Below are 20481 nucleotides of genomic sequence, written 5' to 3'. Positions count from 1 at the left end.
TCCCCCCTCCTCCTCCTCCTCTCCCCCTCCTCCTCCTCTCTCTCTCTCTCTCCCCTCCTCCTCTCTCTCTCCCCTCCTCCTCTCTCTCTCTCTCCCCCCTCCTCCTCTCTCTCTCTCCCCCCTCCTCCTCTCTCTCTCCTCCACCCCCTCCTCCTCTCTCTCTCTTCCCCACCCCGCTCTCTCTCCTCCCCCCCACTCCTCCTCTCTCTCTCTCTTCCCCACCCTGCTCTCTCTCCTCCCCCCCACTCCTCTCTCTCTCCTCCCCCCCACTCCTCTCTCTCTCTCTCTCCCCCCCCACCCCCCAAACGTTTAACAATTTTTCTTTACATTTTCCGAGTTCCACTGGATTCCTCAAGCATGGGTCCGCACAGCCAATTGCAAAACTAATATAAAACGGTCAGGCCTCACCAAGACTATCTGCTGGAACAGACATCTTTAGTAGGTTTTCTGGTTTTGACAAGCCTCAACAGTTATATGGTAGGCTTAAAGCCAGCTATGCAAGTCCCGCACTTACAAGTCCTGGCAGCACAAACACAATATATTATCCCGTGAATGCATCACATCATTATATCTACAAGTCATAAAGAACTTACAATGAAATTATGACAAACAGCCTGCAATTATTGAACAACTTACATTTCTACAGCATCCATTATGTACAAAGTGATGATTCGGAACACGACAGAAAGATCAAGGGGATGGGAAAAAAGAGAAACGCATGTGGGGGAGTAATGCAGTGAAAGCACTCTTGAAGAATAGGGTCTTAACGAGGCTTTTGAAGCCCATAGTTCCAGTGGGCGAGGGCAAGGGCAAGGGGTCTGAAGGAGCACCCACCATTGGTGTAGTAGTAGAAAGGAACTGTAGAGAGTTTAAAGGGACACAAGACTGGAGAAAGTCAGAGGTGGGGGAAATGAGGTCATGAAAGGATTTGCGGGTTGAGGCAAGAATCTCCTAGTTAATTCCCCAGAACCCAGGAAGGCAATAGAGCTTGGTGAGGACAGGAGTGACAACAATGCAGAGCTTAGATTGGGTGAAGACACAGATTATGGTATGCTGGATGATTCATGGAGATGATAAAAGGATGGAATATGATTTAGGCAGTCAAGGGCGAGATGGGTGGCAGCAGGTAATGTGGTGGAGGTGAAAAAAAGCAATCTTGGTAAAAGATCAGAAGTGAGGGAAGAAGCTAAGCAATATGACTAGGTTCTGCAACTCTCTAAGGTGGCAGATGGAGTGGGATATCGATATGAGCACATAAGTGTTTGCAGGAGCCAACGAGGATGACTTCAGTTTTGCCAACATTAAGCTGGATAAAGTTTCTGCTCTGTAAGGTCTTAAAATGTTAGGCAGTTAGAGATATTGGCATCAGCAATTGAGTTCATGGATGAGTTCGCAAAGTAGAGCTGGGTGTCATCAACCTACATGTGTAAGTTGACCCCATGTTTCCAGATAGCATCGCCAAGTGGCAGTATATAAACGATGAAGAGGATGAAAGTTGATCATGCAGGCATGGGAGGTAAAATGTTTTGCGATGAAGTACTGTTTATAGAGCAACAGACAGGACCAGAACCAGGAGACCAACTGTGGAAGAGAGATATCTGAGGACAGTGTTGATTTAATTGAGAAACTTATTGGAGAAACACCAGATCTTAAAGATTAGGGTTAAAGCAAGTAACTTACAGCTTCTGAACTTCAGCCCAGAGTGTGTTCTGCAAAAGCTGATCTTCTGAGGGAGGCTCTGTAAGAAATTAGTGGAATACAATGAATCAAATGAAATTAACCACTTTATATCACGAGGGTCCAAACTACAGCATGTGTGCCACATGGTTAGATTTCCTATTCACTCATTTCTCCTGTTAGAATTTTGCAGACCTGGAAGTTTACAAAGAGCATTCTTAGCACAATTATCTCACTGATGGATAAAACTTAAAGTAGAACATCACAAACTGTTAGTATCAGCAACTCGTGACATATGCAAATGAATGGGAATACTGCCTTTAAGTCTTTATGCGGCTCATGAAAGTTCATGGTATACAAGAAAGCAGCCCATAAAAAAAACAAATTCCCTCCACGTCCATTCCCATTTTGACTGCCGTTATGGACCCAAGTCCATCAAGTCTATACCCTTATTTCTCTCTTGGACACTCTTGGGTCCTTCTTTCATTTCTCCTCATCTTCTCGTCACCCAGCCATGCTACCTTTCATTTCGCCCTTCTTGGATACACTGCCTCCCGAAGCCTTACCCCAACCCATCACTATTTCTCTGCCTTTCTACTATCATGCCACCATTCTAGCCTTGAATCCCCCACAAATACCTTATGTGGGATTATATAGGATATACAACTACAACAACAACAACAACAACTTGTATTTATATAGCACCTTTAAATTAGTGAAACATCCCAAGGCACTTCACAGGAGTAATCTGAGATTAAAAAAAACTTTAGGCTCAATTTTCCCCAGTGATTTGCGCCGTTTTTTTGGAGCAGGCTGCTTTTTTTGGCCTAAGTTAAAAAACCACAGTTTCCCCAATCAATTTGCACCAGTGTAACTCAGTTACGATTTTTTTAGGTTTGTTTTTTTTTCAGCCAAAGGGGGCGTAACCTGCCACCCATGCCAATTCTGGCCATTTAGGCAAGTTTGGCCAACTGAGAGTTACTCCAGTTCTGGTTTGGCCAACGTATGTGGCCTCTGCAGAAAAACCATCTGGAGAGTTAAGGAAATCGACACAGGTAAGTGCAGCAGATGAGAGACAGAGAGAGAGAGAGAGAGCGAGAGAATGTGTTGGGAGCTGGCTCTATGCTTCACTTTTGCAGCCTCAGCTCGCAATTGTGTCCCTGGTTACCATGGCAGCCCGACCTTTTTGGCACAGATTAAGGCTCCACCCCCAAAACTAAAGGGCAGGTTAGGCCACGCCAAAACTAAGAAATCCAACGGGGAAACTTAGAACTTTTTTTTTGCGTACTTGGGCCCCCAAAAAAGGGCGTAACTCTTCAAGTAGGTCAAAAAAAAGCTTTAGGGAAAATTGAGCCCTTTGATACTGAGCTGCACAAGTAGAAATTAGTACAGATGACCAAAAGCTTGCTCAAAGACGTATGATTTAAGGAGCGTCTTCAAGGAAGAAAGAGAGGTAGAGAGGCATAGGTTTAGGCAGGGAGTTCCAGAGCTTGGGGCCTAGGCAACAAAGGTACGGCCACCAATGGTTGAGCGATTATAATCAGGGATGCTCAAGAGGGCAGAATAAGAGGAGCACAGACATCTCGGGGGCTAGTGGGGCTGGAGGAGATTACAGAGATAGGGTGGAGCGAGGCCATTGAGGGATAAGATGAGAATTTTGAAATCGACGCGTTGCTTAACCGGAAGCCAATTTTGGTCAGCGAGCACAGGATTGATGGGTGAGTGGGACTTCGTGCGAGTTAGAACACAGGCAGCCGAGATTTGGATCACCTCTAGTTTACGTAGGGTAGAATGTGGGAGGCCAGCCAGGAGTGCGTTGGAATAGTCAAGTCTAGAGGTAACAAAGGCATGGATCAGGGCCTCAGCAGCAGATGAGCTGGGCAAGGGCAGATACGGGCGATGTTACAAAGGTGGAAATAGGTGGTCTTAGTTATGCTGCGGATATGTGGTCGAAGGTTCATTGCATGGTCAAATATGACACCAAGGTTGGGAACAGTCTGGTTCAGTCTCAGACAAAAGTTGGGGAGAGGAATGGAGGCAGTGGCTAGGGAACAGAGTTTGTGGCGGGAACCGAAAACAATGGGCCGCAAAATGCGGCCTCGCGGGGTGCGTACGAAGGGCGTACGGATCTGGCGAGACCTCGCAAAAGCCGGTTCTCGGGGCGTGATGCGCATGTGCCGAAAACTGGCTTTTCCGATCTGTCAAAATTTCTTGAGACAGATCGAACGTATCCCCGCAGGAAGTACATCCGCATGGAAGTACATCTCCTTCAAACTTTTACACCTGGTAAAACAGGCACATAGCTCACTTTTAAAACATAGAAAAAATTAATTGAGTAATTCATTTTTATGTTAAAAACCCTGTCCATTAAGGTAAGATTATTTTACCCCTATTAAAACTCACTAAAAACAATTCCAGAAAAATATTTTTTTTCTAAAACATTTAATTTCAATTAATTTTAAATATGTGAAGTGTTTTTCTTATTTATTGTCCTGTGTTTCTTGTTTTAGGGATTTTTTTCTTATTGATAGTAATGGGAACTCGTACAAACAGAGCTCCCATTATTATCAATGAGAATACTACCTAGTGATTGATGGTCCAGGCCCATTTGATTGCAACATAGATGTCCGTACGCAGAAGACAGATTCCTGTACGTTGCGCAGTGAATGAAGGCCGCAGACCGGAATGCTATATTTCTCCGGGACCAACCGGTAATTTTGTTGATTTTTTTCGGGTCGGATGCGTTCGTACGAAGGAAGCCTCTGACTGCAATTATCCCCCGATTGGCTTTGGTCTTCCCAATATTCAGTCAAGAAAATACAGCACAGAAACAGACCATTCGGTCCAACCATTCCATGCTGGGGCTTGTACTCCACTTGAACCTCCTCCAGTCTTTCATCATCTAACCCTATCAGCATAACCCTCTATTTCCCTTTTCCCTCATATGCTTATTTAACTGCCCCTTAAAAGCATCTATACTATTCGCTTCAACCACTCCCTGTGGTAGCAAGTTTCACATTCTCACCACTCTCTGGGAAAAGAAGTTTCTTCTCAATTTCCTGTTTGATTTCTTGGTGACTATCTTATATTGATGGCCTTTAGTAATGTGCTTCCCCACAAGTGGAAACATTTTCTGTATTTACTCTATCAAAACCTTTCATAAATTTAAAAGACCTCTATTAGGTCACCCCTCAGCCTTCCCTTTTCAAAAGAAGAGATCCAGCCTGTTCATCCTTCCCTGTTCGGTGTACCTCGCATTTCTGGTATCATCCTTGTAAATCTTCACTGCACTCTCTCCAGGGCCTCTGTATCCTTTTTATAATATGGAGGCCAGGATTGCACACAGTGCCTTTTGTGTCTTTCTTGGCATTCTCTGAAGTACCCATTGAAACTCCCGTTGCTGCCTCCTACTAAACATCAACACCATCTTCCTCTCTCATCAACCTTCCCGTCCAGCATGTCTGCCGGAGGCTAACCTGACCAACCTCTTTCCCATCCCACTCACCCTACCTACCCCTGTCGCCTTACGACTCGACTAACAGATCAACAATCACCATCCCTCTCCTCTTCTCCCTCCAGAATGCCCATTCACATGTAAACAAAACGCTTGCTATCCATGACCATATTGTGGATGAATACATCTACATCATGGTTTTGACTTAAAGCTTAGGTCACGGATGGCCCGCTCAAACCGCTGTGGTGGCAGTGTGGCCTTCATCACTAAATCACATTTTGGTCTCTTCCCCTTCTGCTCATTCTCTCCCTTTGAGCACCTCACTATGCTCCACCCTCCACCACCTTTAAAATACTCATTGTCTACTGCTCCCCTGAACCCTACCCCATGTTTCTAACCAAAATATCCTTCCGCCTTTCTTCCCTCAGCTACTCTTAATCCTTTGCAACTTGAATCATCATCTCAGCTCCCTTAGCCCTCTCTCCTCTTAATTCACTGCCCTGAAGTCCTCCCTTCATATAAACTCACTACCCACTCACAGCTGTCTAGCCCTCAACCTTGCCATCTCAAATGGCCTCTCTCCTACAGACAAGGCCATTTCCGACTACTTCTTTGTACCTGACACCACCAACATCCCACTACTCCCTTCCGACCCCACTTCCTTCTCTGCCCTTAAAAAAAAACTTGCCTCCAAATCACTTAGTGGCACTTTCTAAATGCCAACTATCTAGCCTTTGCACACCACCACCCCCCACCCCCATTCGCCACAACATTTATGCAGCTGTGCCTGGCTTCCACCTTGGATGTAATGAGATCTACCTGACCACTTAATTGCATTTGCACTAAATTGCTGACCACCCAACTTCTCTTCCTGGCCCCCAAGCTAGCTGACATAAATGGTTCTCTCTCCTCCCTCTCACTTTCAATACCGAATAGTTCCTTGATGACTTCTCTAATCATAGACAAGAGCATCCCTTCCTGCCATGCACAGGGGTCTGCCAGGGATCTTTTCCTGGCCCCCTCCTCTTCATAATCTACAGGTTGCCCCTTGGCCACCTCATTTACTGATATGTGTCAACTTCCAAGCTTTGTCACCGCCAGACCCAACTATTACAATGCTCTCCTGGCTGGCATTCTATTCCCCACCCTCCATAAACTTGAACTCATCCAAAACTCTGCTGTAAATATCCAATCCCACAGCAATTTCCACTCACCCATCACTCATGCCCTACAGCCATGAACTCATTGAATGGCGGTGCAGGCTAGAAGGGCCGAATGGCCTACTCCTGCACCTATTTTCTATGTTTCTATGTTTCTATGACTGTCTCTGTCCCCCAATGATTCGAGTTTAAAATTCTGATCCTTGTGTTTAAAATCTTTCATGGCCTTGACCCTCCCTATCTCTGTAAACTCCTACAGCCCTACAACCTCCCCCCCACCCCACCCCTCCTCACAAACTCTGTTCCTCTGACTCTGGCTTTTTACATTTCCACCTTCAGCTCACCATTGTAGACATATGCCTTCAGCTATCTAGGCCCCATTCTCTGGAATTACTTCCTCAAAAATCTTCTGCCTCTCCAATTTCATCTTCTTCTTTAAGGTCCTCCTTAAAACCCACTTATGTGGGTTTTGGTCACCCCTTCTAATATCTCCTCTTTGTCTCAGCATCTATATAGCACTTTTCAAGTGCTTTTGAAGTGTAGTCACTGTTGCAACGTAGGAAACGCGGCAGCTAATTTGTGCTCAGCAAGCTCCCACAAACAGCAATGTGATAATGACCAGATAATCTGTTTTTGTTATGTTGATTATTCTATTGTTATATTGGCAGGACACTGGAGATAACTCCCCTGCTCTTCTTTGAAATAGTGCCATGGGATCTTTTATGTCCACCTGAGAGAGTAGACAGGGCCTCGGTTTAACGTCTCATCTGAAAGAAGGCACCTCCAACAGTACAGCACTGAAGTGTCAGCTTTGATTTTGTGCTCAAGTCTCCGGAGTGGGACTTGAACCCACAACCTTTAGAGGCGAGGGTACTCCCAACTGAGCCATAGATGACACCTCTTTTTGTCTGAAGTGCCTTGGGATGTTTTTCTACATTAAATGCATTATATAAAAGCAAGTTGTTGTACATACATTTAAAAGATATCCAGATTTTTCATTCATAGTACCATATATTTGAAAATATGCTATATGTACACTAACTTTGATAGTTTTGTGATGGTGATTCCTCTGAGAGGGAGATCAAGACAAGCAAAACAAAAAACTAAAAAATATTTTTTATGATTACTGTTGCAGATGTATGAAAACAACTGCTAGCAAAAGTTTATACTATATCTGACACAAAGGGGCTGCACATACAACTGATTGGGAATAGGACTGAAGCCGATAGGGATAAGTTGGACAGTTCTGGGATAGGCCACCTTGAACATGGTGAACATATAAAAATAACATTCCATAAAAATCCAGTGCAGTTCTTGGTTGAGAAATTAATGTTATATATGCAGCACTTTTCAAACTTCCACGTTTGATAACATGGTGCAAAATATCTTAATTTCCACATTATTTTTAAATTTAAAAGTCCCCATAAGTTTTGGAAACAACCATTGTCTTGTAGAATCACATACCTGTAAGGCTGATTGGCTGGAAATATGTCTGAGGATACTGGTCAGCAACACCGAGGGGCTGATCCATTTTACTTGCATTGGCAGCGATATCTCCTGAGGCAGGGAAAGTAAAATTACCCGATTAGGCATTAATAGCCTTCCTTTAAAATTTAAGTTGGATTAGGTGAAATTTTTATCATGTTTAATTTAAGCCACCAAATGGTTTTATAAATTGCACTGTATTTCATCTTCAAAGCCAACACATAACTGATTCATTTGAATAATTGCAAGATGAAACCTGCTTGTAAATAGAAACATAGAAAATAGGTGCAGGAGTAGGCCATTCGGCCCTTCTAGCCTGCACCGCCATTCAATGAGTTCATGGCTGAACATGCAACTTCAGTACCCCATTCCTGCTTTCTCACCATACCCCTTGATTCCCCTATTGTAAGGACTTCATCTAACTCCTTTTTGAATATATTTAGTGAATTGGCCTCAACAACTTTCTGTGGTAGAGAATTCCACAGGTTCACCACTCTCTGGGTGAAGAAATTCCTCCTCATCTCGGTCCTAAATGGCTTCCCCCTTATCCTTAGACTGTGTCCCCTGGTTCTGGACTTCCCCAACAATGGGAACATTCTTCCTGCATCTAACCTGTCTAACCCCGTCAGAATTTTAAACGTTTCTATGAGGTCCCCTCTCATTCTTCTGAACTCCAGTGAATACAAGCCCAGTTGATCCAGTCTTTCTTGAACTTGTAACTTATTTTTAAGTGATTTCAAAACTGTTTCATTTAGTTTAGACGGCATTTCTTTTAAGGCTGCACACAATTAACCTTCAGTTGGATAGTTTACCATTTTATTACCCATTGTACATTAGCATAGCGAAGATGAAGCTGCCTTACAATGTCCTATTAGTTTGAGATTTAAAAAAAAGAGAAATCCAATATAGCATTGAAACTCATTTACATGAGGAACAATCAGTCAGACAGCTACTGTGTGGATACTTTACACAGAGGTGCAGAAAGTGTTTAATAATATATCACTGCAGCTCCTTTAACTGATCAGTGGATTAATAGGCCATGTGGTGCGGGACTGAGCCTCAAAGACCAGAACTCCAGGCTCAACTGCTAGTCTCTACTGAGTTTGCAGATTTTGGTCAAGGCAGTGGTGTCACTGGAATTGGTTTTGGTGTCCCAGAAGATGGGAGAGAGGGATGTTGTTAATAAAAAATGTTAAAGCTAAGGAATGAAGGGATGGGATTGTGAATGAAAATCACCCACGGTTCCTGCTTCTGATTACTATCCAATGATCCCTGCTGGAAATTGCTAATTTATTGATCTGGCAGAAGGACTGAAATAGACATGGCTGTGATACCTGCTACTATTGATCAGTGTAGGCTAGCCTCAGACATGTTGAATAGCCATTTGTGCAAGGCATCAGAGTCCACAGAACCAATTTCTACTATAAACCTCGATTGGGGTTGTGGGGGCAAGCAAAAGAGAACAGAGAAAGCGTGAAATAGCAGGGACAAAAAAGAGATACGACACTATAACTACTTGCATCTGTACAATGCCTTAATGTAATAAAATAATAAAATGTCCTAAAGATCTTCACACACGAGAGAATGGACAAGGTTGTTTTCTTTGGAACAGAGGTGGTTGAGGGGAGACCTGATTGAGGTGTATAAAATTATGAGGGGCCTGGATAGAGTGGATAGGAAGGACCTGTTTCCCTTGGTGGAGAGGTCAACAACCAGGGGGCATAGATTTAAAGTAATTGGTAGGCGGTTTAGAGGAGATATGAGGGGAAATTTCTTCACCCAGAGAGTGGTGTGGGTCTGGAACTCACTGCCTGAAAGGGTGGTAGAGCAGAAAGCCTCACCACATTTAAAAAAATACTTGGATGTGCACTTAAAAGTGCCGTAATCTACAGGGCTACGGACCAAGAGCTTGAAAGTGGGATTAGGATGGATTGCTCTTGGTCAGCCGGCGTAGACACGATGGGCTGAAATGGCCTCCCTTCCAAGCTGTAAATTTCTATGATTCTACGAGGGCAATAGTACAAGAATGAGGAAAGGTAACCAAATTTACAGTCAAAAAGAAAGGTTTTAAAGAAGCTTTTAAAGGCAGGAGGGCTTAGCAACGCAATGAGATTTAGGAAAAGAGTTCCAGAGATGAAAGCTAAGCCACCAAGTAAGGTGCACCAGGAGGGGAGGATGAACAGGGGGCCAGTCAAAGGACCTTAGGGCATGGGCTGGGATATACAGTTGGAAGAGGTGCAGAGTAGGATAGCACAAGGACATCAAGGGGTTTGTAAATGGAGGGATTTATTAACAAGGAGAAGGGTTTTGAATTTGGAGTGTTGGAGCAGGGGGAGGCAGTGGAGGCCAGTGAGGACAGGGGTGAGGTCGAGCGGGAGGTAGCGTGGGATAGAAGAGTTTTGTGGAGCTCGGCAGCTGACGAAAAGGGCAGTGAAGAAGTAGGAATCTTGAGGTATTGAAAGTGTGGACAAAAGCTCAGATGTGATAGAAGTGAGGTAGAGCCAGCAATGTGGCAGAGATAGGAAGTACATCATCATCATCATAGGCAATCTCTCGAATCATCAAGAAGTTCACAGGTGATTCAATGAAGGACCTAAAGTTCCAGGTCCTGAACTAAATCTTGAAGGGTGGAAGATGCCTAAGCATGGATTTTTTTTAACGTATGGTGGCCGTTGCACACCAGCCACCACAGGGGCTTGACAGAGTTAGGTCTTGGTCCAGTAGCAAGGATTAACCAAGACGATTGGAGACCAGCTCTGCTGCATGGGAAGTACACGGTCTTAGTGAAGGATGGGACATGGAGTTTGAAGGTAAACTCGGGGCCCAACAGCAGCCGATTGTTTGCACTGTCTGATTTAGCCTCAAATGAGCAGCACATAGATGTAAAATATTAACTGCATACAAACAAATCATTTAATCATAATTTTGATAAATGCAACACATGTAAATATAAAATACAGATCCTTACTAATGCAGTATTGCAATTTTTTATGTATGTCTAATATACCATATCATTAAAACAGAATAATTTTTTCAAACTGAGTTACAAATAAAACAGAAAAGTGATTTTTTTCCTTAAAAATACCTTGAAAAACTGCCTTATTTGACAATCCTAAAGCAGGTACACAAGCACCTTCAGGGATTTCATCACCGATCTGCAACAAAAGTACAGAACTAAAAATCAGTAACTGTTCACAATGGGTGTACATTGACATAACAAAATAAAAACTGGAGGATGACATTTAATGGGTTTCAAAACCCTCTACCTCTGTGCGGTTCCAATCATTTATACCTAGCATGCTAGGGTTATGCAGCAAAGGTTTTCAAATTGGGTCTCACATGACCATCAGCTTTTTGTCCACCTGGGGCCTGAGAAAGCACATTGTCTTAAGAATTCAGTACTGTATATATTCTGTATTTTTATTTATTTGTTCACACATTTATAAACACAACACTTTCTGGTATGATGGCACAGTTTCCTTTAGCTTGGTGACACAGTCCTTCAGAGGTTAGGACAGGGGGTAGCTCGAAAAGTTTGAAGACCACTATCCCACAGGAACTTAATGGAAAGAAGTACATCAGCATCCTGGTCATCATCAGCATCATTATGTAACACTCCCAAAAACATGGACATTGCCATTGTTATAAACAACCGGATGGAGTTCAAACAATATAGTTCCTAACCCTCAAAAGATGATTCTGACCTGCTCCAGTTGACATATAAACTAAAAGTCAAGTTTTTCCTACAGGCAAATGAATCAATGAATGGACTGCAGTCAACCGTTTTGCTTAGCAGAAATTTAAAAAAATAGCCTGCTCCCAACTGAGTGACAATTATAAGTTCTAAATATTAACAAAGCAAAAAGAAAACCTGCGCTATTTCAAATTACATCACGACTGTAGCTTGTGCACAGATACTACTGATAAAGGGCAAGCTCAGGACTGATGTTGGGAAGAACCCCGTCATGGAAAGAGTGACGAATACCTGGAATGGGCTTCCAGGTAGGATAATGGAGTCAAAAATATAAAATAGGTTAATGGGCAATTAAGTACTGAATAGGGGGAATTGCAGCTTTAAAAGAAATCATTCATGGGATGTGGGCGTTGCCCATCCCTAAATGCTTTAAGAAGGTGGTGGTGAGCAGCCTTCTTGAACAGCTGCAGACCGTGTGGTGAAGGAACTCCCAGATTGTTTGTAGAAACATAGAAACATAGAAAATAGGTGCTGGAGAAGGCCATTCACCCCTTGATCCCTTTAGCCGTAAGGGCCATCTCTAACTCCCTCTTGAATACATCCAACGAACTGGCATCAACAACTCTCTGCGGTAGAGAATTCCACAGGTTAACAACTCTCTGAGTGAAGAAGTTTCTCCTCATCTCAGTCCTAAATGGCTTACCCCTTATCCTTAGACTGAGTCCCCTGGCTCTGGACTTCCCCAACATCGGGAACATTCTTCCTGCATCTAACCTTTCCAGTCCCGTCAGAATTTTATATGTTTCTACGAGATCCCCTCTCATCCTTCTAAACTCCAGTGAATACAGGCCCAGTCGATCCAGTCTCTCCTCATATGTCAGTCCTGCCATCCCAGGAATCAGTCTGCTGAACCTTCACTGTAATCCTTCAATAGCAAAAATGTCCTTCCTCAGATTAGGAGACCAAAACTGAACACAATATTCCAGGTGAGGCCTCACCAAGGCCCTGTACAACTGCAGTAAGATCTCCCTACTCCTATACTCAAACCCCCTAGCTATGAAGGCCAACATGTCATTTGCCTTCTTCACCGCCTGCTGTACCTGCATGCCAACTTTCAATGACTGATGAACCATGACACCCAGGTCTCGTTGCTCCTCCCCTTTTCCTAATCTGCTGCCATTCAGATAATAATTTGCCTTTGTGTTTATGCCACCAAAGTGGATAACCTCACATTTACCCACATTATATTGCATCTGCCGTGCATTTGCCCACTCACCTAACCTGTCCAAGTCACCCTGCAGCCTCTTAGCATCCTCCTCACAGCTCACACCGCCACCCAGCTTAGTGTCATCTGCAAACTTGGATATATTACACTCAATTTCATCATCTAAATCATTGATGTATATTGGAAATAGCTGGGGTCCCAGCACTGATCGCAGCGGCACCCCACTGGTCATTGCCTGCCAGTCTGAAAAGGACCCGTTTATCCTGACTCTCTGCTTCCTGTCTGCCAACCAGTTCTCTATCCACGTCAATACATTACCCCCAATACCATGTGCTTTAAATTTGCACACCAATCTCTTGTGGGGGACCTGGTCAAAAGTCCTTTGAAAGTCCAAATACACCACATCCACTGGTTCTCCCTTGTCCACTCTACTAGTTACATCCTCAAAAAATTTGAGAAGATTTGTCAAGCATGATTTCCCTTTCATAAATCCATGCTGACTTGGATTGATCCTGTCACTGCTTTCCAAATGCGCTGCTATTTCATCTTTAATAATTGATTCCAACATTTTCCCCACTACTGATGTCAGGCTAACCGGTCTATAATTCCCCATTTTCTCTCTCCCTCCTTTCTTAAAAAGTGGTGTTACATTAGCTACACTCCAGTCCATAGGAATTGATCCAGAGTCGATAGACTGCTGGAAAATGATCACCAATGCATCCACTATTTCTAGGGCTACTTCCTTAAGTACTCTGGGATGCAGACTATCAGGCCCTGGGGATTATCGGCCTTCAAACCCATTAATTTCCCCAACACAATTTCCTGACTAATAAGGATTTCCTTCGGTTGCTCCTTCTCACTTGACCCTCGGTCCCCTAGTATTTCCGGAAGGTTATTTGTGTCTTCCTTCGTGAAGACAGAACCAAAGTATTTGTTCAATTGGTCTGCCATTTCTTTGTTCCCCATTATAAATTCACCTGATTCTGACTGCAAGGGACCTACATTTGTCTTCACGAATCTTTTTCTTTTCACATATCTATAGAAGCTTTTGCAGTCAGTTTTTGTGTTCCCAGCAAGCTTCCTCTCATACTCTATTTTCCCCCTCCTAATTAAACCCTTTCTCTTCCACTGTTGTCATATAAAATTCTCCCAGTCCTCAGGTTTGCTGCTTTTTCTGGCCAATTTATATGCCTCTTCCTTGAATTTAACACTATCCTTAATTTCCCTTGTTAGCCACGATTGAGCCACCTTCCCCGTTTTATTTTTACTCCAGACAGGGATGTACAATTTTTGAAGTTCATCCATGTGATCTTTAAATGTTTGCCATTGCCTATTCACTGTCAACCCTTTAAATATCATTTGCCAGTCTATTCGAGCCAATTCAAGTCTCATACCATCGAAGTTACCTTTCCTTAAGTTCAGGACCCGAGCCTCTGAATTAACTGTGTCGCTCTCCATCTGAATAAAGAATTCTATCATATTATGGTCACTCTTCCCCAAGGGGCCTCGCACAACACGATTGCTAATTAGTCCTTTCTCATTACACATCATCCTTTCTGGGATGGCCAGACTTCTAGTTGGTTCCTTGACATATTGGTCTAGAAAACCATCCCTAATACATTCCAGAAAACCCTCCTCCACTGTATTGCTATCAGTTTGGTTAGCACAATCTATATGTAAAGTCGCCATGATAACTGCTGTACCTTTATTGCACGCATTCCTAATTTCTTGTTTGATGCTGACCCCAATCTTATTACTACTGTTTGGTGGTCTGTACACAACTCCCACTAGCGTTTCCTGCCCTTTGGTATTCCGCAGCTCTACCCATACAGATTCCACATCATCCAAGCTAATGTCCTTCCTTACTATTGCGTTAACTTCCTCTTTAACCAGCAACACGACCCCACCTCATTTTCCTTTCTGTCTATCCTTCCGGAACGTTCAATACCCCTGGATTTTGAGTTCCCAGCCTTGGTCACCCTGGAGCCATGTCTCCGTAATGCCAATTATATCATATTCCTTAATAGCTGCTTGCAGTTAATTCGTCAACCTTATTCTGAATACTCCTCGCATTGAGGCACAGAGCCTTCAGGCTTGTCTTTTTAACACATTTTGCCCTTTTAGAATTTTGCTGTAATGTGGCCCTTTTTGATTTTTGCCTTGGGTTTCTCTGCCCTCCACTTTTATTTTTCTTCTTTCTATCTTTTGCTTCCGCCCCCATTCTGTCTCTCTGCATAGGTTTGCACCCCCCTGCCATATTAGGTTAACTCCTCCCCAACAACACTCGCAAACACTCCCCCGAGGACATTGGTTCCAGTACTGCCCAGGTGCAGACTGTCCGGTTTGTACTGGTCCCACCTCTCCCAGGACTGGTTCCAATGTCCCAGGAATTTGAATCCCTCCCTCCTGCACCACTCTTCAAGCCATCTTAGCTATCCTGCAGTTCTTACTCCGACTAGCACGTGGCACTGGTAGCAATCCTGAGATTACTACCTTTGGGGTCCTACTTTTTAATTTAACTCCCAGCTCCCTAAATTCAGTTTGTAGGACCTCATCCCGTTTTTTACCTATATCGTTGGTACCTATATTCACCACGACAACTGGCTGTTCACCCTCCCCCTCCAAAATGTCCTGTAGCCGCAGCCGCTTCGAGACATCCTTGACCCTTGCACCAGGGAGGCAAATTACCATTCTGGAGTCTCGATTGCGGCCGCAGAAACGTCTATCTATTCCACTTACAATAGAATCCCTGACCACTATAGCTCTCCCACTCTTTTTCCTGCCCTCCTGTGCAGCAGAGCCACCCATGGTGCCATGAACTTGGCTGCTGCTGCCCTCCCCTGTGATTCATCCCCCCAACAGCACCCAAGGCGGTGTATCTGTTTTGGAGGGGGATGACTGCAGGGGACCCCTGCACTACCTTCCTTCCACTGCTCTGCCTGATGGTCACCCATTTCCTATCTACCTGCGTAACCTTTACCTGCGGTGTGACCATCTCACTAAACGTGCTATTCACGACATCCTCAGCATCGCGGATGCTCCAGAGTGAATCCATGCGCAGCTCCAGTGCTGCAATGGAAGTGTCCCTGGCTTCCCACATAGCACAGGAGGAGCATGGCACGGGTCTGGGCTCTCCTGCTATGACTTAACCCTTAATTAATTTAACTTGGCAACAATGCCAAAGGGAGGGAGTTTCAGGATTTTGACCCAGTGACATTGGCCCCAAGTTTCCACATGATTTGCTCCTGATTTTTAGGAGCAACTGGTGGAGAACGGAGTATCTTAGAAATCGCAATTCTCCACATTTAAGTTTTCTGCAGTTCTAGTCATGTAGAACAGTTCCACTTTTGAACAGAATTTTTTTTTCAAAAGGGGGCGTGTCCGGCCACTGACGCCTGATTTGAAAGTTTCCACAGTGAAAACGTACTCCAAACTAACTTAGAATGGAGCAAGTGAAGATTTTTGTAGGCCTGAAAAAACCTTGTCTACACATTAAAAAATCAGGCGCAGGTTACAAATTAGGCATCCGGAACGAGGTGGGGGGGGGGGGGGGAGCGGGGGAAGTCATTACATTCTACAATAAATCCTTAGTTATACTTATACAAATATTATACAAATAATTCCAACCTGAATAAAAATTTATAAGCAAAGAAAAGATTAAATAAACCATGTTCCTACCTGTGTGAAAGTGCTTCAGGCAGGCCTTTCAGGGAGGGAGAAGGCTGCAGGAAGCCTCACAAGTTGAGGCAGCCGTTCCCGACGGCAGGGGGGGGGAGGCAGTGAGGGCCCGACCGACGGCAGGGGGGGGGAGGCAGTGAGGGCCCGACCGACGGCAGCGGGGGGGAGGCAGTGAGGGCCCGACCGACGGCAGCGGGGGGGAGGCAGTGAGGGCCCGACCGACGGCAGCGGGGGGGAGGCAGTGAGGGCCCGACCGACGGCAGGGGGGCGGAGGCAGTAAGGGCCCGACCGACGGCAGCAGCCGTTCCCGACGGCGGGGGGGGGGGGGGGGGGGGGGGGGAGAGGCAGTGAGGGCCCGACTGACGGCAATGGGGGGTTGGCAGTGAGAAGGCTGCAGGAAGCCTCAGAAGTTGAGGCAGCCATTCCCGATGGCAGGGGAGGGGGGGGGAGGCCCCCATGCTGTCGGTCGGGCCCGTCGGGAAACGGCTGCCTCAACTTCTGAGGCTTCCTGCAGCCTTCTCACTGCTGCAAGAAGCCTCAGTGCTGATCATGGAAGGGCAATGTGGTTGTATTAAAAAATGTTAAAAAATTAAACAGCTACAAAGAACTACAAAAATGGCCGAGTGCCAATGTTTCCTTCACACTGTGCGTGCGCGAACGCTCCAACGCGCACGCGCAGGGTTGCCGGCACAAAAAAAACTCATTTAAATGGTACTTTCCCCCTCCTGCTTACAAAATCGGCGCGAGTGGTAGGCTCTGCCCCCTGGGCGCCGCGCCAAGCTGACATCAAGCTGCAAAGCGCTCGAGAATAGCGCATTTTTTTTCAGGCGCCGTTTTCGCCGCGAAAAACGGGCGCCCAATTCGGAGGGGCGCCTGTTTTGCTGCATGTGGAAACTTGGGGCCAATGAAAGAGCGGCGATATATTTCCAAGTTAGGGTGGTGTGTGACTTGGAGAAGAACTTGCAGGTGATGGTGTTTCCATGTGCCTGCTGCCCTTGACCTTCTCAGTGTTAGCGGTCGCAGGTTTGGGGGTGCTGTTAAAGCTATACAAGGATGACCGAGATGAACTGAATAACCTCCCTCTGCACTTTGTGATAAGAGCATAATAACACAAGAATTAGGTGCAGGAGTAGGTCATATGGTCCTTCGAACCTGCTCCACCATTGAATAAGATCATGGCTGATCTTCGACCTCAACTCCACTTTCCCGCCTGATCCCCATACCCCTTGATTTCAGACAATAACTAATTAAAAATATCACTTCATGGAGTAGCAAAGATAGAAAACTTCAATCAAACAATGTGCTCTCAGTCATTTCCATAACCTTTCAAGCAATGAAAATACCATGAAGAAGATTCTTATAGATAAACTACATGTTACTTGCACTTTACTCAGCTGGACAGATACAAACGGTACAATGGCCTTGGTTTACCACAAAAATAAGTCAAGCAGGGCAGAACAAGCTTAAATTCTTACTTTTCTTTTAAATACAATGCTTAATTTTTCAGTACACAGAACACAAAAATTGGCCAATAAAAACAATTTTTTAAAAATTAACACGTTCACTCGTGATGTATTGCTTTTGTTGCACATCACAAATTGAATATTACTAAAGCCAAAACTAGTGTGAAATTGGTCATTTTCAGTACAAGCTTTAGAAACATAACATTGAATCTGTCTGAAAGGAAAAGAGAACGATGTCTTGCTGACTGACAACAGTGGTGTTAAGACTAACCTGTGCTTACAACCTTATTCAGGTTCAGTGGGAATATGGACAAGAGACCTACCTACCCCGATGACTATATCATATCTTTACAACTGACTGAGCTCAATTTTCCCCAATGCCATTTTTTTGCGTATTGCCAGAGTTACAGGGGGGGGGGGGGGGGGGGGGAGGTGGGTGGAGCCGAATATCTGCACCGAAAAAAAGATGCCCGCCTATTGCGCATGTACGAAAAAAATGACGTTTTTGACATGATTGCTATGGACGTGCATGCTCAGTACAGCTCACGGTCTGCATTCGGCCATTTTTAAAGAGCCAGTTGTGAGTGACAACTCTAATTCTCATTGGAAAAATCGGAGTTGCAAACAAGATGCAACGCGGCACAAGAACCAAGAATTTCTTACAGGATGAAGTGGAGGCACTAGTTACTGTAATTGAGGCCAGATGGCACGAGCTAGACACCAGCAGAGGTCACATAAAAGTTTCACCAAAAGAAATGAAGAAATGCTGGAACCAACTTGCAGAAGATTACTGTGCAATGGAGACCACCCCGAGGTCTGGAGGTCAGTGCAAAAAGAAGTGGCAGGATCTTGGTCAAGTAGTTAGTGTAAGTAATATTTTCATTTTTTCAATGGAATTTCAATTGTAAATGTGACCAGTTATATATGTCCCACCCAGCAGAAAGACACCCTCCCTAAAATGTTATGTTTTCACCTTTGCAGATGAAGGTAGCACACAACAAAAGAGAAAAAACTCAAAAAGGAGGAGGCCCGGCAAATCTGCACCCACTGACACCCTTGGAAGACAGGGTCGCTGCGTTGATAGGTCCTGCCTGAAGAAAAGCAACCACCACTGCACAAGTTGGGCCCACACTCAAGGGAGAAGGTAAGTCCTGAAAATTCCACAGTCTGGCTTTGCTAAATGTTAAGTACTGTGCGGGCTGGCCATGCTTCGGTTCATGGGGATGTCTCCGTCAGCCACGCTTCGGATGATGCAATGTGCTATCATTCATCATGGTCCTTCAAATGAACCTGCTGCCTGCGCTGTGAGAGCCGACATATGCCACCCACCCTGCCTCCTCCTCTGCTGCTAACCATTTGTCTGTTCTGTTATATTTTGCAGAACTTGAGGCCAACCCTGACGATGCAGAAGAAGATTCAGACGCGGACGAGCCGGAAGAGAACATCTTCCAATCCCACCTTCCAGACCAAGAGCATGGGGGTGAGGATGAGGGGGTTGGGGAGGTGATTGATGAAGCCCCCACTGTTATACTCACTTTGGAGGAGGTAAAGGTGCCGCCCATTGAGGTGCCAGCCCCTTTCCTGAGTGGTACGAGGGTTCCTGGGACATTCCATGGTTTCCCACAGTCTGAGGCTGGAGATTCCAGTGGGGTGCAGTGAGGCACACCCAGGGCCCCGCCGTCCGAAGCTGCGGGTCCCAGTGGAATGCAGTGAGCCACACCCAGGGTGAGGAGGGGGAGAACATTTGAACATAAGAATTAGGAACAGGAGTAGGCCATCTAGCCCCTCGAGCCTGCTCCGCCATTCAAAAAGATCATGGCTGATCTGGCCTGGACTCAGCTCCACTTACCCGCCCGCTCCCCGTAACCCTTAATTCCCTTATTGGTTAAAAATCTATCTATCTGTGATTTGAATACATTCAATGAGCTAGCCTCAACTACTTCCTTGGGCAAAGAATTCCACAGATTCACAAGCCTCTGGGAGAAGAAATTCCTTTTCAACTCGGTTTTAAATTGGCTCCCTTGTATTTTGCGGCTGTGCCCCCTAGTTCTCGTCTCCCCGATCAGTGGAAACAACCTCTCTGCCTCTATCTTGTCTATCCCTTTTATTATTTCTATAAGTTTCTATAATGTTTCTATAAGGTCACCTCTCATCCTTCTGAACTCTAACGAGTAAAGACCCAGTCTACTCAATCTATCATCAAAAGGGTACCCCTCATCTCCGGAATCAACCTAGTGAATCGTCTCTGTACCCCCTCCAAGGCTAGTATATCCTTCCTTAAGTAAGGTGACCAAAACTGCACGCAGTACTCCAGGTGCGGCCTCACCAATACCCTGTACAGTTGCAGCAGGACCTCCCTGCTTTTGTACTCCATCCCTCTCGCAATGAAGGCCAACATTCCATTCGCCTTCCTGATTACCTGCTGCACCTGCAAACGAACTTTTTGAGATTCATCCAAAAAGAGTTTCATGCACAAGGACCCTCTGCACCGCAGAATGTTGTAATTTCTCCCCATTCAAATAATATTCCCTTTTACTTTTTTTTTTCCCAGGTGGATGACCTCACATTTTCCGACATTGTATTCCATCTGCCAAACATTAGCCCATTCGCTTAACCTATCTAAATCTCTTTGCAGCCTCTTTGTG

General features: G+C 45.0%; 1 protein-coding gene across 3 annotated transcripts in view; it reads right to left on the bottom strand.

The window, feature by feature from the left end:
* Positions 1-20481, bottom strand: part of elp2 (elongator acetyltransferase complex subunit 2) — a 197779-nt gene that overhangs the window by 72295 nt on the left and 105003 nt on the right. For 2 of the 3 annotated variants that reach the window (XM_070881084.1, XM_070881086.1), the window contains 3 exons: positions 10862-10931; positions 7756-7848; positions 1681-1738 (listed from right to left, as the gene is read on the bottom strand). In XM_070881084.1, coding sequence (XP_070737185.1) covers positions 1681-1738; positions 7756-7848; positions 10862-10931 — 221 coding nt within the window. The remainder of the gene's footprint in view (positions 1-1680; positions 1739-7755; positions 7849-10861; positions 10932-20481) is intronic. The other variant, XM_070881085.1, reaches the window with a different exon arrangement.

This window comes from Pristiophorus japonicus, chromosome 5, assembly GCF_044704955.1.
Source record: "Pristiophorus japonicus isolate sPriJap1 chromosome 5, sPriJap1.hap1, whole genome shotgun sequence".
NCBI classification, from domain to species: Eukaryota; Metazoa; Chordata; class Chondrichthyes; family Pristiophoridae; genus Pristiophorus; species Pristiophorus japonicus.
The sequence above is the reverse complement of the archived record's forward strand: the minus strand, read 5'-3'. Positions and strand labels throughout refer to the sequence as shown.